At 40.8% G+C, this 17,065-nt stretch overlaps 1 protein-coding gene across 1 annotated transcript; it reads right to left on the minus strand.

The window, feature by feature from the left end:
• Positions 1 to 809: 809 nt before the first annotated feature.
• Positions 810 to 15,786, minus strand: CCDC110 (coiled-coil domain containing 110). The gene is made up of 7 exons (XM_065946531.1): positions 15,777 to 15,786; positions 15,340 to 15,444; positions 6,633 to 6,688; positions 6,138 to 6,203; positions 4,886 to 4,996; positions 1,963 to 4,048; positions 810 to 988 (listed from the first exon to the last, which is right to left on the minus strand). Exons 1-7 carry the CDS (start codon positions 15,784 to 15,786, stop codon positions 810 to 812), a joined length of 2,613 nt encoding a protein of 870 aa, XP_065802603.1.
• Positions 15,787 to 17,065: the final 1,279 nt, after the last annotated feature.

Raw genomic sequence — 17,065 nt, forward strand, 5'->3', positions numbered from 1 at the left:
GGCAGGGAAGCCTGGCGTTCCGCAGTTCATGGGGTCACAAAGAGTCAGACACGACTGAGCGGCTGAACTGAACTGATTAGTATAATGTGTTGGGGGAGTTATTTTTGACTCATGGTTTTTTTCTTAGTGCTTGTCCCTCTGCCATTCTAAGCCTCCCAGAGCTGAAAATCAGAATGTGTAGAGGCTTCAGTGCTCTGCTTCTAGACCCAATTTTTTCCAATGATGGAGAAGCCAGGTCAATCCAAACAACACATGTGACTTTTGAAGGGATTCAGAGGGCGCAGAGAAGTTTTCCTGTTGTCAAACGTATATTTTTATTTCATGCCTCATCACTGTTTACTTTTTTTCCAAAAGAATAAATTTTTAAAGAAGACTGAAAAAGTTTTCTAAAGGAATACTTAAGATTTTTATTTCTTATCCAAAGGACAGTGTGGAGTGAACATCCCAAAGACAGTATCAGGGGTATCATGAGCCTCAAAGGGGAATACGTTTGTCTCAGAGTAGCTGAGGTTTTTCCAGGTGGACATAAATGAATAAAAATTCATTTAGTTACATAGTGATAAATGTCACCAAACAAGTCAAGGCTGGGGCGTTTGCACCTCTCTGCATTCGACGGTGGCTCCAGAGCTTCTAAGGTAGGCTAGAGACTACTCTGCACCCACCCTAATGAAAGTCTAAAAAACCAGGCTCAAGAGGATCTGACTGAAAGAGAAGCAAGCACAACCAGGTCCAACCATCTGTAAAGGAAGACACCAAATTCAGATGCTCAACAATGTAAAATTCACAAAAATCCGGGTTTCGCTGGTGGCTCAGTGGTGAAGAATCCACCTGGCAATACAGGGACACAGTTTCGCGCTCTGATCCGGGAAGATCTCACATGCCATGGAGCTTCTAAGCCTGTGTACATCACAGCTACTGAGGCTGTGCCCTAGAGCCCGCGAGCAGCAACTGCTGAAACCTACATGCTGGAGTTGCCTGCGCACCGCAGCTAGAGAAAAGCAACAAAGACCCAGCACGGCCAAAAATACACAAGTAAATACAATTTTTATTTTTTTTTTAAATCCATCTTCCAGTTTAAAACAAAAAGCAGCTACTAGACATGCCAGGAAGCAGGAAAATGTGACCCACAACTGGGAGAAAAATCAGTCAATAGAAATAAACCCCATAATGGTAGAGAGGATGGAATTAGCAAATAAAGACATTAAAATGGCTATTTGACCTGTTATTGTATTTAAAGGAAAAGCTCAGAGTTTTCTCTTGTAATAACCCCTGTGTGACTTTTTTCACATTCCCTGTAGGAACTGGGAGAACCCATGGGAAAGGGCTGTTCCTCTTGCCTACTACTGTTGCTGTGAGCAACCAGCTCCTGTGTCTCTGACCCAGGATTCTTACGTCTCCCACTGGAACCCATGACACTGGAACCCACTAACACATTAGCTTACAAACTGGATCAAGTCTCAAGGTGTTACCTAATTCCAATTTCTAATTAAAAACTAGCCCAATGAATTATAAGGTAATCGTGATCAGATGTGGAGGTCAATTTAAAACTTTTTTGTTGAAAAAAGTACCCGGATGAAAGATTTTGAAATGTTTTCAGAAATTTATTTACATATCTTGGATGGAAGCAGTTGATACAGTTTATTCGGAGTTCCTGGGAGAAAAAAGAGAAGAATTTTTGAAAAAAATGGGACTGCTATGTGTACCGTGGAAAAATAAGAATTAAAAAAAATTTCCTGCTTGCTACCAAAGTTGCTTTAGCCATATACAATATATAGAAGTACTATAAATAAAATAACACATCTCATCAAAGGACCAAAATCTCTAAGAAATCCCACTATGTAATGAATTGGATACAAATCTTACAAAAATAATGTTCACCTTCTTATTACTGTCCTCTGGCTAAACCTGATAGACAAAGGAAATCTTAAACACATTTCTGTCAATCCACCAAGATATACATACCTTTCAAACCCAGGGCTAAAGGCCTATTCCCAGGACTAGAGGTGTCTTCATAAATATCATAGATGTCAAAATGGAATTTATCTTTCCTTGAAACGTGACCCATTTTTGAGAGATCAATATGGTGACTACAGATTTTTTCACTTAGATTTGAATATTCTCTTTGAAGATTCCGCATCTCAAATTCCAAGGTGTCCCTTTCATTCTCTATACTCCTTACATAGTTTTCTAAGAGTATTTTGTCTTCCTCAAGTCTACAGATGCTATTTTCAAATTTTATAGTTTCTTGACTATTTTTTTTTAGTTCTTCTTTTAGAAGCTGATTATCGGTCTTAATTTCCTTTACCATTTTTGATAACAGTTCACATTCATTGCCCATTTCTGACAAACTATTCTTATAAATACTTGCTTCTGACTTTGCATTTTTTATTTCCTGCAGAAAATTCTCTTCCGCGGTAGATTGGTACGTTTGAATGTCCTCAATTTCTCTTGCCATCATCTCTCTCGCCGCAGTAGATTCTTGTAAGGTTGTTTCAAGATTAAGCTTTTCATTTTTAACCGTTTCTACTATCTGAAGAAGTGTCTCTTGTTCGATTTTTGCCAATCTTTCTTTCTCTTTTAGCTGTGCTGTCTCTAGATGGTTTTCTTTCAGTTCATTTTCCAGTGCACCTTTTTCCTTTAGAAGCAGATGTGTTTTTTTCTCTAACATTTCTTTTTCCTCTTGTATCAATAGAATATTTGTTTTCATTGATTCCATTTCTATGCTCAATCGTTTGTTTTCATTATTGACAATGGCCATATCACTTTGAGTTTTGTGTTCCTTACTTTTTAGTTGATCTAATGTTTCTATTATTTGTTGATTCTCCAAAGAAAGTTGACTGTTTTTTTCCTCGAGGGTTTTATTTTGTCCTTGGAGAACATTATAGTTACTAACTATTTTTTTCAATTCTTTAAGACACTCTTTGCCATCTTCTTCTGTTTTAGTTAACTTGGACTGGAGAGTATTCTTTTCTTCAACCAGTGTCTTAAGTTGCTTTTCATACATTTCAATTTTCTGTATCAAAGATTGTGTGGTAAAGACAAGAGGTTTAATTTTTGTTTTAAGGGTTAGGTTTTCATTCTCTAGTTTCATTACTTTTTTCTGTATTTGCATAGATTCTTTCAAGTAATTCTGTAAGTACTGAATTTTTGCTACACATTGCTCAGTAACAGAATTGACTTTGGATGTTTTCTCATTTTCAACTATTATTGATCCTTGTTTTACTGTAAATGGTTGTTTTTCTTTGTCTTTCATTTCATATTTTGTTGGGTCAAAGAATGCCAGTGTATGTCTCGGGACTCTGGAATGGAGTTTTAAATCTGCAACATTCTTGTCAGTGATAGGAATTTCTTTATTGTTTTTCTCATTCCTTTTTCCCCTGTGTATTTCACTCCTAGATAATTTTTTACATTTCCTACAAAAATTCACATGGAATTTTGACACTGTTTCCCTAAGTGGGAGCAATTTGTTTACTAATGCCTCTAATTCCAAAATTCTCTTTGATTTTATATCTTCACTTAAGTTACTTTCAATATTTTCTTCCTTAATAAAGTTGTTTTTTTCCTTGTGAATGGGGGGCAGGTCATAATTCCCGTGCCTTGGAACAGCTTTTAAAGTCTGCAGTTCGTTTGTAAGTGCCAGTTCCCTATTATGTGACTTTTGAAGCTCTTCCTTCATTTGTTTGATGGAATGGCAAATATCATCTAAATTTTCACAAAATCCAGTCTTGAGAAGAGGCATTGTCATTTTGGACTTATCCAGAATTAGCGTCTCAGCTTGAGACATCCCATTTTGAGGTGCATTAGGTAGAAAATTATAAAAGTTATTATAATTCTTCAACCTGTCAGAATTTTCTGAAGCTGAATTATCTGTCGAAGTTCTCTGAGTTAGTATGTCCTTGAAATGTATCTGGCATGGAACATCTATACTTTGAGGAAGACTGTCAATACTATCACTACTGAATTTTTCTTCTGCTGAATGAAGAGTCCTGGAATCCTCAAAATGATGAATTTTCTCCGTAGAAAGGGTTTCTTCTTGATTCTCTATAGGCTAGTAAAAATAAAAATCACACTATAAATGTACTATCATTTGCTACATGACCAACAAATTAAGACAATATTTTGGGGAGAATATATTTTTACAACCAGAATGAACATTTTATCCATTTCTGCAGCAGAGAAGCCTAACAAGTATGATTCATTTTCTGCAGGAAAATCTACCTTTATTTTGAGGTCTGTAACTCTGGTCTTCACAGTTTGCTTAGAAATTATACTTATTTCCTTAAGTAGTGAGATAGCAGGGCCAACCCCTCAATTTCAGAAATAGAAATCCAGCATTTCTCAAGAGACCATCATACATTGATGGGGAAGAGAGAAGCCATAGTTCAAAGGGAAGTTTAAAGAAAATGAAAATTTTCATTCTTTCTGTATGTCAACCTTAGCTTGTCTTCCTAGTTTCAAGTGTATCTAGGACTGTGACTGTTCTGGAAATGTGAGTTCTAATAAGTGGAGACACAGTGACTCTGGTTTGGACCTGTTCTAGAGAATTCACTCTAGGTCTAAGTCAATGCTAAAAGTAGGAGAACTCATAAGTGGACAGAAAGGCTATAAAAGCTGCCTTGCATTTCAGTTTACTTGGGAATCTTTAGATATCTGGACTAAGTCAAATGCCCCTCATATGTTCTTCTAAGAGAAACAAGAAAATTGTAGAAGTATGGAGGAGGTAAACATACATCTTTTAGGGTTTTCAGGACAGGAGTTTCCTTATTTTCACCTCTGACAATCCAGTCACCCTGTGAAGATGGGGAGAATGTAAAGATGAAGATCAAAGGTTGTAACATTTCTGAAGTACCTAAATGTAGAAATGATTTTATGTTGAAGAACATACCAAAGCCATTTCATTGTGTGCGCTGAATACTAGATTTTTTTCTGGGTTAAATTGTGGGTTTTCTACTTCAATAATACTTTTGTTCAATATTTCACTGATTTCAGACTGTACCTTTAAAAGACAAATTAAGAATGTCAGACCTTGATTTATAAACTTATGAATGTACAAGAATAATAGATATAATTAAAAGATATCTTTAAATTTCCTACACATAAAAATTATTGGCCATCATATAAGATATAAATTAAACTTATTGTAATCTCTATCATTGAAGGAATCTTTAAGAAAGATATGCCTTTACTATGTGATTATAAAATCAGAAAGACTTAACTGAGGAAAGTAAAATCTTCTGAATTAAAATAACTTTAGATGTTTGATTTTTACATCGTTGAATAAATCCGAGATCCTTGACTCTGTCATCAGAATGGAACCTGTTGTGTCAGCCTCAAGAGGATTTTATCTTCTCTTCGTTTCCCCACACTTGCTTCTAGTACAGGAATATCAGGATGAGGTTTATACAGGGCCTCTAGTTGTATGTGTTGTGATCTGTACCCCCAGCATCCACACCCTATCCTGTCAACACTACCCCTTGTTTCTTCTGGATAAAGTCCCTGTGCCTTTCATGGTGGTAGAGAGCCCACCTCCAGCTCCAAGGGGTGAGCATGTGACCAGTCAGAGTGTTGCCTCCCTCTGAACAGGGACTGCTTTCAAGAATGCATGTGGGGCCATCAGAATCGGGACAAACTGCTAAGAGAGAAAAGCAGAGTCTCTTCTCTAACTGGAGTCTGGAAAGATAAAGGCCAGAACTTTTAGCAACCCTTTTGCTACCACCTGGAGTCTGAGAATCCGATACTGTCAAAAGCAGAACCATGATAAGGAGTGAGGCTGGTTCTCCGATGATGTAGTCCTGGTCATACGGATAAAGCCATCCCCAGGTGCACTATCCCTGGGGTTTTCATTACCAGAGCTGACAAAGGGCACTTTCTCCTCACTTTGAGTTAGATTTTCTATCACTTATGATGAGAGTCCCTATTTGTAGACTGTATACAGGTAGCAGTTTAAACATACATTTAAAAAAAAAAATACAGGTATAACAATGTAGTTTCCTGCAAATTTGGGATCTAGAATAGATTGCAGCTCTATTTTATTACATTTAGTTTCAAGTGATCAATTGGCTAGGGGTTGTCAGCTTAGACATGTATGATGGTGTCTTCAGTTTGGATATTTTCTATGTAAATTAAAAGAAACATACCATGCTAACATTTTGCAGAGTCTGTATTCGGAGAGCCTGAAATGATTCCAGTTGTTGCTGAAGGGCCTAAAACAAAGTTATACAGGGATGCAATTGAACATCTGTAGGTGAACATACACTTTGTTATGGGATTCCCTAGTGGCCCAGACGGTAAAGAATCTGCGTGCAATGCAGGAGACCTGGGTCAGGAAGATCCCCTGGGAAAGGGCTCCGGTATTCTTGCCTGGGGCATCCCATGAACAGAAGAAACTGTCAGGCTGTACAGTCCATGGGGTCGCACAGAGTCAGACACGACTGAAGTGACTTAGCACGCATGAATTCACACTTTGTTAGAATTAAAAAAAATATGTCCCCCAAAGTTGCCTATTACAGGGATCATGTGGAGGGTCAGGTGGCTGGCTTACATTCTTAATCATTCTTGCTCACTCTCAAGTATTCTGAGAAAGATCAGACTTTACACAGGTTTTCTGAGAAAATAAAATCAAATATACTCACTTTCAATGCTGATTGTGGTTGGATTTGATTTTCTGATTCTGATACACAGCCGTGTTCTAAAAAGTAAAATTGAAAAATGATGTGATTTAATTCTTAATTGTTATTTTTAAACAATGTGAATGGAAAGCAGTCTCAGCTTCCTTGGATGGTGAGGCAAAGTGATAATGAGAAGACTGATGTTCACATTAGGATAAACCCAGTGCTACCTGTATAACGAATTAAGAAATAATTTTCTTCTGGCTTAAAATACTGCACCTACTTGAGGTTGTAACAGTGGTTTTACTTTTATAATAAATCATTAACTTGTAACACCAAACTTAGAATACTCTGAAACTTAGATATCTTTGTTTGTTTCAGGGATATAACTATACATTTTTTTGGTATAAAAATGAACAATTCTCAAAAAAAAAAAAAAAGAATAATTCTCATATGATGGGAGACCCTTGGCAAAGTATTATATAGGTCTCAGTGTCTATGCAACAGCCATGCGATGGTTTTCTTCCTTAATCTGGAAAACAGTTTGGATTAATTGAACATAGGTCTTGTTATGTTCTTAAGCAAAGTGCTATAAAGATCCGTGTGTTCCTTCCTAAAAAACAGATCATAGATCTGCAGTAGGGGAGAGACTATATAATGTTTGCAAATTTCGTGACATATGCAAAATTTTTATTTAAAAAAAATTTTTTTAAATGTCCTAAATGAAATGAGAGTTATGTTAGAATGTTCCCCCTAGGCCGGCAATTTCTGATGTTTAAGAGAAGGTTTCTAAAGAGTTCAGCATATCTCCTTTGGAATGGAAGCTTGCCAGATGTTATAGAATCTGGTTGCAAAGCATCTTCCCTCCCATCCCGTCCCAATCTGGCCCTTATCACTGAGAGAGCAGCCCTGGTTCACAACCTGGAGTCATTTGGCCAACTGAAGAATCCCACCTTCATCACAGGACACGGATGGACAGTGAGTCCATCTGGTTACTGCTCAGCTTTGCATCTTACTGGGAATAAATGGTAGTCAGAAATGTTCGTCTCAGAGAGAAAAAGAGGAACTCAAGGTCTGGACCAGTCCTGTAAGACATCCCAAAGTTTTTCAAACTCTAAAATAACCACTACAATATTGTAAAGTAATTAGCCTCCAATTGAAATAAATTAATTTTAAAAAGTAAAAATAAATAAAATAACCTCTTCTGATGAACTCAAATATTAATAGATCAAAATGCAAATGAAAAAAGAATATATCACCTAGAATCCCACCATCCAGAATAAAGATGCTTGCTTCTTGGAAGGAAAGCTATGACACACCTAGATAGCATATTAAAAGCAGAGGCATCACTTTGCCGACAAAGGTCCGTATAGTCTAAGCTACATATGGTTTTTCCAGTATGTGTGAATGAGAGAGCTGGACCATAAAGAGGACTGAGCACTGAAAAACTGATGCTTTCAAACTGTGGTGAAGACTTTTGAGAGTCCCTTGGACAGCAAAGAGCTCAAACCAGTCAATCCTAAAGGAAATCAACCGTGAATATTCATTGGAAGGACTAATGCTAAAGCTGAAGCTCCAATACTTTGACCATCTGATGCAAAGAGCCAACTCATTGGAAAAGACCCTGATGCTGAGAAAGATTAAGGGCAGGAAGAGAAGGGGTTGACAGAGGATGAGATGGTTGGAAGGCATCACTGACTCAATGGACATGAATTTGAGCAAACTCCAGGAGGCAGTGAAGGACAGGGAAGCCTGGTGTGCTGCAGTCCACGGGGTCACAAAGAGACACGACTTTGACTGGAAAACAACAACAAAACTTTAGGTACCCACCCTTTAGTCAACTCTCTAGACACATAAGTGAAAAAAACAAATGATTTTCAATCAATGGGATATTATGCATTCTGCTTTTAAATAATAATATTAGACTTATATTTGATAAAATAAACTGCAAATAGTCAAATTTATTGCTAGTATTCAGATTTTTACTCACTACCCGAGAGATTATTTCCTATGAGAGCCCCTTAAAATATTGGAAATGGGTCATGAAAAGGATTAAGAGATTGGAAATTTTATGTTTTAAGTGGGGCTTCCCTGGTAGCTCAGCAGGTAAAGAAGCCACCTGCAAGTAACATACGTTTCTGATGTGAATATTCAGTGTTGATTTACTCCATCCATGCCAAAAAAGGAAGTAAATGATGAGAAAATTGGTCTCATCCTTCCTCTCACATTTGCTCCCCAGTTGTCATGATGTTTGATAGTGATATTATTTTCACGTTTCATGATGTTCACACTTTGTTCTGTAACTATAATTCTCACAAAACTATTTAAACCCAAAGATAAGATATTATTGCTGTAAACATTCCCAGCCTTTAGCTTTATTCTTAATGGATTTCCTATTCACAATTTTATCTCTTCCTGAACCCGCAACAACAGCCTCCCTTTCCTGCACAGATTTCCTTTGTCTTGTTAGGACTTGCAAGTTTAGGGCTAAATATAAGGACTCCTTTTGCTAAGATGGAGTAAGAAATCCAAAGACGATCAAGAGATAGGGCGAATGAAGATCTTAAGGAAAGAGCGTGGGCTTCCTAGACGGCTTCTACACGGGCCTCCCTCCCTCTGTCTCGTTCTCCCGTGGACGGTGGAGGTTTGTAGCATTGGATATATATATAGGCAGCATTTTCTGCTTTTACTGTGGCAGTGGATAAGGTGCCTGGTGGGGACAGGCATTTGGGGAAGAGATACGAAGGTCCAAGAATTTTTTTTAACTTGAGAGAGTCTAATCTACCTGCTTGCTGTAGAAATCATGTAGTGGAAATGAAGAATAATTCTGGAGAATGAGGCCAAAGTTAAAAACTACAGAATTCCAGGAGAGATGCAGAGACAATCCTTCCATGCAAGTGGGGGCAGCAGAGAATGTGGGACACAGCCAGGTAGCTTAGCAGAATTTGTTTGTTTGTTTTTTCATTTATTTATATTAGTTGGAGCCTAATTACTTTACAGTATTGTAGTGGTTTTTGCCATACATTGATATGAATCAGCCATGGGTTTACATGTGTTCCTCATCCTGCACCCCCCCCCCCACCTCCCTCCCCATCCCATCCCTCTGGGTCATCCTAATACACCAGCCCTGAGCATTTGTCTCATGCATCAAACCTGGACTGGTGATCTGTTTTACAATTGATAATATACATGTTTCAATGCTATTCTCTCAGATCATCCCCCCCACCCTCGCCTTCTCCCACAGAGTCCAAAAGTCTGTTCTATACATCTGTGTCTCTTTTTCTGTCTTGCATATAGGGTTATCATTACCATCTTTCTAAATTCCATATATATGCGTTAGTATACTGTATTGGTGTTTTTCTTTCTGGCTTACTTCATGCTATATAATGGGCTCCATTTTCATCCACCTCATTAGAACTGGTTCAAATGTATTCTTTTTAATGGCTGAGTAATATTCCATTGTGTATATGCATCACAACTTTCTTATCCATTCGTCTGCTGATGGGCATCTAGGTTGCTTCCATGTTCTGGCTATTATAAACAGTGCTGCGATGAACATTGCGGTACACGTGTCTCAGTTCTGGTTTCTTTGGTGTGTATGCCCAGGAGTGGGATTGCTGGGCCACATGGCAGTTCTATTTCCAGTTTTTTAAGAAATCTCCACACTGTTCTCCATAGTGGCTGTATTAGTTTGCATTCCCACCAACAGTGTAAGAGGGTTCCCTTTTCTCCACACCCTCTCCAGCATTTATTGTTTGTAGACTTTTGGATAGCAGCCATTCTGACTGGCGTGAAGTGGTACCTCATTGTGGTTTTGATTTGCATTTCTCTGATAATGAGTGATGTTGAGCATCTTTTCAAGTGTTTATTAGCCATCTGTATGTCTTCTTTGGAGAAATGTCTGTTTAGTTCTTTGGCCCACTTTTTGACTGGGTCATTTATTTTTCTGAAATTGAGCTGCAGGAGTTGCTTATATATTTTTGAGATTAATTCTTTGTCTGTTGCTTCGTTTGCTATTATTTTCTCCCATTCTGAAGGCTGTCTTTTCACCTTGCTTATAGTTTCCTTTGCTGTGCAAAAGCTTTTAGGTTTAATTAGGTCCCATTTGTTTATTTTTGCTTTTATTTCCAGTATTCTGGGAGGTGGATCATAGAGGATCTTGCTGTGATTTATGTCAGAGAGTGTTTTGCCTGTATTCTCCTCTAGGAGTTTTATAGTTTCTGGTCTTACATTTAGATCTTTAATCCATTTTGAGTTTATTTTTGTGTATGGTGTTAGAAAGTGCTCTAGTTTCATTCTTTTACAAGTGGTTGACCAGTTTTTCCAGCACCACTTGTTAAAGAGGTTGTCTTTTCTCCATTGTATATTCTTGCCTCCTTTGACAAAGATAAGGTGTCCATAGGTATGTGGATTCATCTCTGGGCTTTCTATTCTGTTCCATTGATCTATATTACTGTCTTTGTGCCAGTACCATACTGTCTTGATGACTGTAGCTTTGTAGTAGAGCCTGAAGTCAGGCAGCTTGATTCCTCCAGTTCCATTCTTCTTTCTCAAGATTGCTTTGACTATTCGAGGTTTTTGTATTTCCATACAAATTGTGAAATTATTTGTTCTAGTTCTGTGAAAAATACCGTTGGTAGCTTGATAGGGATTGCATTGAATCTATAGATTGCTTTGGGTAGTATAGCCATTTTGACAATATTGATTCTTCCAATCCATGAACACAGTATGTTTCTCCATCTGTTTGTGTCCTCTTTGATTTCTTTCATCAGTGTTTTATAGTTTTCTATGTATAGGTCTTTGTTTCTTTAGGTAGATATATTCCTAAGTATTTTATTCTTTTCATTGCAATGGTGAATTGTATTGTTTCCTTAATTTCTCTTTCTGTTTTCTCATTGTTAGTGTATAGGAATGCAAGGGATTTCTGTGTGTTAATTTTATATCCTGCAAATTTACTATATTCATTGATTAGCTCTAGTAATTTTCTGGTAGAGCCTTTAGGGTTTTCTATGTAGAGGATCATGTCATCTGCAAACAGTGAGAGTTTTACTTCTTTTCCTATCTGGATTCCTTTTATTTCTTTTTCTGCTCTGATTGCTGTGGCCAAAACTTCCAAAACTATGTTGAATAGTAGTGGTGAGAGTGGACGCCCTTGCGGGTCAGGGTGTTTGGGCCTGACTGCTTCTAATGTTTTCATACAGTATGAGATCATGTTGCCCATTAAGAGGTAGTGGTGAGAGGTGCTGGAGATTTCATGAAACAAGAAAAGTGAAATAGTTATCTTGGAGAGGGCTTGATAAAGTTTTTTCTGGGGAAATAAATTAACTTTTCGAAATAGCATTGAGATCCACAGTATGACTCAGAAGTGAGTGTTTTTCTCCAGCAAAGTTCTGATGATTCAGTGAAGATACAGGGTAGGCAGAGAGAGTCATTTATTTTAAAAAGCTATCAAAAGAACTTTTGATTTTTCTTATGAGTTTCAGAGACACTGGCCGCTCCTTATTCCCAATGGGAAGATAATTTTAAAATTCATCAACACTTAAAGAACCACATAGGATTTTGTGTTTCTAGAATTGGAAGAGAAGTTATGAATGAAGCACAGGAGAGGGAACAGAATCACATGTCACAGTTTATTAAGTCCTTGCTAAACGTACAATATTGGGAAGTATTTAGACCAAGTAGAGGATGTGGTGCCAGTCCTGAAGAGGCTTAATCTCTATTCGGATTGAAAGAAATATTATTCAGATTAGATTCAACTTAAATTCTCTAGCTGTTTCATATTTAAATATCAGAATTTAAAAACAAGGTAGTTTGCGACGGGATGCCTTTTGAGATACTTTAGGTAAAGATATGGGGAATTTATTCTAAAGTCTAAAGGAGCTTATGTCATAGTAGACATTTTTGTTGTTTAGTCGCTAAGTTATGTCTGACCCCTTGGACTGTAGCCCACCAAATGTGTCCATGGGATTTCCCAGGCAAGAAACTGCAGTAGGTTGCCATTTCCTTCTCCAGGGCATCTTTCCCACCAAGGAATCAAACCCAAGTCTCCTGCGTTGGCAGGTGGATTCTTTACCACTGAGCTATCAGGGCAGCCGGTTCAATGTATAGAGAAAGTTTTAAGGGCATAGCTGTAGCTAACAGAGCAGGGAGAACAAATTAATTTTAAAAATGCGATGTGGTGATAATTCTATATATGATGTTAGATACTCTGTAATTGAAGCTTTTTAATTCTCAGGTTCAAACACTGAGTTTTGCTATGGCAATTCCCATTCACACCTAGAAGGAATTGTTTTCTGAAGCCTTGTGAGCTGCTCCATCCAAGCCTTCATTCATTCATGCAACAACTGTTTTTGAACACCTGCTATCTATCAAATACTGTTCAAGGTGCTGGCGATCTTACAGTTGAACAAGACATACAACATCTCTGCCCATGTGAAGCGTCCCTTCTAGTGAGGGGCACGGAGGATAGAATGTGTAGGACGGGAGTAAATCCTTTGGGGAAAAGTAGGGCACAGGGGAGGGTATGTCCCTGCACAAGGCACTGTCCCGGGAGCTCTGCAGCCAGGCTGCCTGGGCTGGAATCCTGACTTTGCCAGATGCTTGCCCTGAGGGATCACTGTCTAGTTTCTAGGCAAAGCCTTACACGGTGTGTGGCATACAGTAAGTACTCAAGAAAACGTTACTAATATTACTGTAATAGCAAGGATGTTATCAATATGATGTTGGTTTGGTAAATTTAAAATTTCTAATTGAGATGGAGAGCAGGGATGACTGACTGCTCCAGTTCACTGCTTCCTGGTCTGCTCAGAACAAGCCCTCTCATTGTACATGGAACTGCAAAGCCCAGTTTCCTCTCTGAACCCTCCTGCCATCCTCCTCCTCCTCGCTCATTCCGCCCCTGTCACTAGCTATTCCTCGAACATACCAGGCCTCCTCCCACCTCAGGGCCCCTGCAGCTGCTGTCCTCTCTTCCTGGAATGGTCTTTCCCCAGAAATCTGCACTGACGACTCCTTGACCTCCTTCAGGCCTTTGCTCAGATGTCATCTGCTAATGAAGTCTTCTCCCATCCTGTTTGAAATAAAATTGCCCACTCCCCACCCACCTCTGACATTCCATATACTCCACCACTTCATATATTAACTACTTTAAATCAAGAGACCTGAGAACTATTGCAGGGCATTGTAATTCAGTGTTATTTATGCAAATCACATTAATGTTCTGTTGGTCAGTACCCAAAGAACAGACCTCTTGGTGATGATGAAGTGTAGCTAAGAGAACAGAAGGAGGGCAGGGCATAGGGTCACATGTCCAAGTTTTGTCTTTAGCTGTAGGCAGAAGATCCCTGCCATCCTTCATCATGCCTGACTTAGCATATCTCTCACTGATTGAGCCCCTGCCTCATACCCACCACGCTCTAGCGAGAAAGACAGGATCTCTCAGCCAAGCCTATGTGCTATTTTGTACGTAACATCATTTTCTGTGAACGCTGGCATTTTCCTCCAGAGCCTTACATCCCGCTCACGTTAGAGAACACACATTCTTGCCAAATTCAAGTCCCTCAGTCTCTTCTGACCTTAAACGCTCTCCCTGCAGTGTGGAGCTGTCTAAACTGTCTGTGAGGCCTTTTCCCTGGGTCAGGACTTCTGGAACCCCCCCCCCACCCACACACACACACACATTGCACAGGGGTGCCTGCCTGGCCTCGCCCCAGAATATGGGCGGTGCTCAGAAGAGCGGAGAGGGGGCAGGTCAGTCCACTGTCCCCATGGGGGCCACTGAGGTATGGCTTATCCTGGTGGTCACCGGCATCCCGTTGTCTTTGTCTACAGGGGCGTGGCTGCGCCCGCCCTGTTTTCAGAGCCCGTGACAAAGCCTTTGTGAAGGTCCCTGGTCTCTGAAGGTGGACAAACCCGTCCTGACCTCAGATCTCCAGTTACTTCTCCCAGTCCCTCTGTGTGGGGATGGCCCATGTGTCCCATGTGGCTTAGGGGCAACTGTAGATCCGAACGTGGCCCATCAGTTTAGAGACGGCCTCCCCTGACATCTCTCATGAACACCAGGCCCCTCTGAGAGCCCTGGAGCCTCCTCCAGCCTCTCTGGAGGAAGCCAGACTCCAACTTCAGTGTGCTCAGATGCCCCCCGCACATCTTACGGTTTATACGGAGCTTGAAAACTGAAGCTCTTTAATTATTTCAAACACCCTCCCTATACACCCTTCCAGTAGTCCGCAGATATTTACTATAAAAACAGTTCTTTTGGAAAGAATCGGTATCTTTTTAGTGATTGTCCAGAAAAATCAGCAATTTCTTATTTGACATTCCGAGAAGCAGTATAGTGTAGCAGGTGTGTTAAGGCCTGGACATTTGCAGCTACCCTGCTGAATACTGGCTCCATCACTTGCTGTGTGACCTTGGGGAGTTAGTTAACCTCTCTGTGCCTCACTCGGTTTCCTCACCTGTAATATGAGGAGAATGGTCGTACCTACTTCTTAAGATTGCTGTGAAGATTCAGTTGATCCATTTAAGTGTTCAGGACAGTACGTGGCCCAAAGGAAATATTCCGTGTTAGTTACTGTTAGTACTAGACTAAATTACCGGAAGTACACCAGTTGGGCCGGGGATTTAGGCGGCGTACTGGTTGCTACGTCATTTATTGTAGTTTTACTACAGTAAAAAGGCAGAGGTATCACTGTGGGCCGAGCGTGGCCGGGAGGTTTTTTTTTTTTTTTACCTGTTTCACTGCTACCATTTTCCTTTACCCCCTCAGAAGAATTTAGGATCTTGGATGCTGAAAGGAGGACGCAGTCAACCTCATCCTCTTCCTCAGGACGCTTTTCTGTAACAAAACAGCACTGGGCTTGGGCCTGTTGGCTTTGCCTGGAGAAGGGAGACGAGGTCTGGGGAGGAGGAAGTCTAGGCCTGGGGATGCGGGCGCGGGCGCGCTGAGCGGCCACCGGAGGGCGCGCTGGGCCGGAGGCGGGGCGGGCGCCGGTACGCCTTCCTCCGGGCCGCGGAGGTGCGCGGCTAGTCCTGCAGATCCGCACCCCAGACCCGACTCGCTCTGGGGGTGAAGGGGCCGGGGGGGTCGAGGAGGCGGCGCTCTCCAGTACCCGTCCACCTCCCAGGGCGCCCCCTCAAAGGCCAGCCCCACCCCAGCCTGGCTCTTACCCGGGCTCATTTCTGCTACTCAAGGCCTCTTCCCAACTGCCTTCCCTCCTCCCAGGCATTCTGCTCGGTTGCTTCTAGCCCGGGCATCTCGTTGCTTGGCAACGGGGTGGCGGGGACCGCGCGAGGGGCAGTGGGGGCGCGCGGCAGCGGTGGGGGTGGGGAGGAGGAAGATGCGCACTGGGGTCTGGGGTCCCGGGTCCCAAACACCCGCCCCGCCCGAGCGACGCCTGCAACGGTCGCGTGGTGGGAAGGTCCCACCTTCGCCGCTGCCGCTGCTGCTGCTAAGTCGCTTCAGTTGTGTCCGACTCTGTGCGACCCATGGACAGCAGTTCACCAGGCTCCTTTGTCCACGGGATTCTCTAGGCAAGAATACTGGCGTGGGTTGCCATTTCCTTCTCCACCCACCTTTGCTGTGCCCCCCAAATCCAGCGACAAACTCATTAGGGCGCCCTGCTCCCTGCCCCCCGCGTCTCCCCTGCTCATCCAGAAACTGATCAGACTCTGCCTTAACGCAGCACCTGTTGAGCCGAAATTGTGTGGACAGAGTGGGGTGTTCGGAGAGACACAGACACCTAGGAATTCCCTGCGTTCTCTGATCTCTCTGATCGCCATTTCATTGTTTTATTCTGTTCTGGTCCTCTTGTTTCAACCCATCTGTCAGGTCAGTTTCAGCGACTTGGGATTCCAACTATCCTAGACAGGGACATTTGTTTGCTGCGGTTAAAAGAAGACCCCGATTTCCAGTAATGAACTTACAATAGCAGTGTATTGAAATGTACGCATTAGAGCTGTCGCAGAGGCGCCAATCTTCATTTGTAGAGCATGCTGATTTTCTGTGCACCTGGGCAAACCACTTGTAAAAGATGGATGTTGCCTTGGAAGCTGGGACTCGTTCAAGTAAAGACTGGTTGACCCTGGCCACAGTCAATCCCCTTGTCCATCAGAAAATGGAGCTGTCGAAGTCAATCTATTAAATGAGTATATGTTATTATTTTGTGATAACAGCCATTATAGATGGAATATAAAATAATTGAAAGTTCAGATTTTAAGTCACAGTAAGGAATTTCAAGTAATGATGGAATAATTTATTATATAATAATTATGTGGCTCGATTTCATGGAAATGAAATTCTTTATCACAGTTTCATTGTTTACTAGCTGTCCATTTCTTGTTTCCTGGCCTATAGAAATGGCCTCTGGAAGATTTGACAGTCTTTCTTGTGGTGTTGTAGACAGTTTTGACAAACTGTAATTTTGAGAACTTAGGTTCTCCACTGATGATTGATGGTG

This window comes from Muntiacus reevesi, chromosome 10, assembly GCF_963930625.1.
Source record: "Muntiacus reevesi chromosome 10, mMunRee1.1, whole genome shotgun sequence".
NCBI classification, from domain to species: domain Eukaryota; kingdom Metazoa; phylum Chordata; class Mammalia; order Artiodactyla; family Cervidae; genus Muntiacus; species Muntiacus reevesi.

Bases quoted from the DNA above. Each gene is read 5' to 3' on its own strand.
- CCDC110 (XM_065946531.1), bottom strand. The intron at 4,997-6,137 runs GTATGTTTCTTT...TGTCTTTTAAAG, and splicing joins CTCTGCAAAATGTTAGCATG to GTACAGTCTGAAATCAGTGA. The intron at 989-1,962 runs GTATGTATATCT...GCTTTTCTCTAG, and splicing joins TTTAGCCCTGGGTTTGAAAG to CTGCGGTGCGCAGGCAACTC.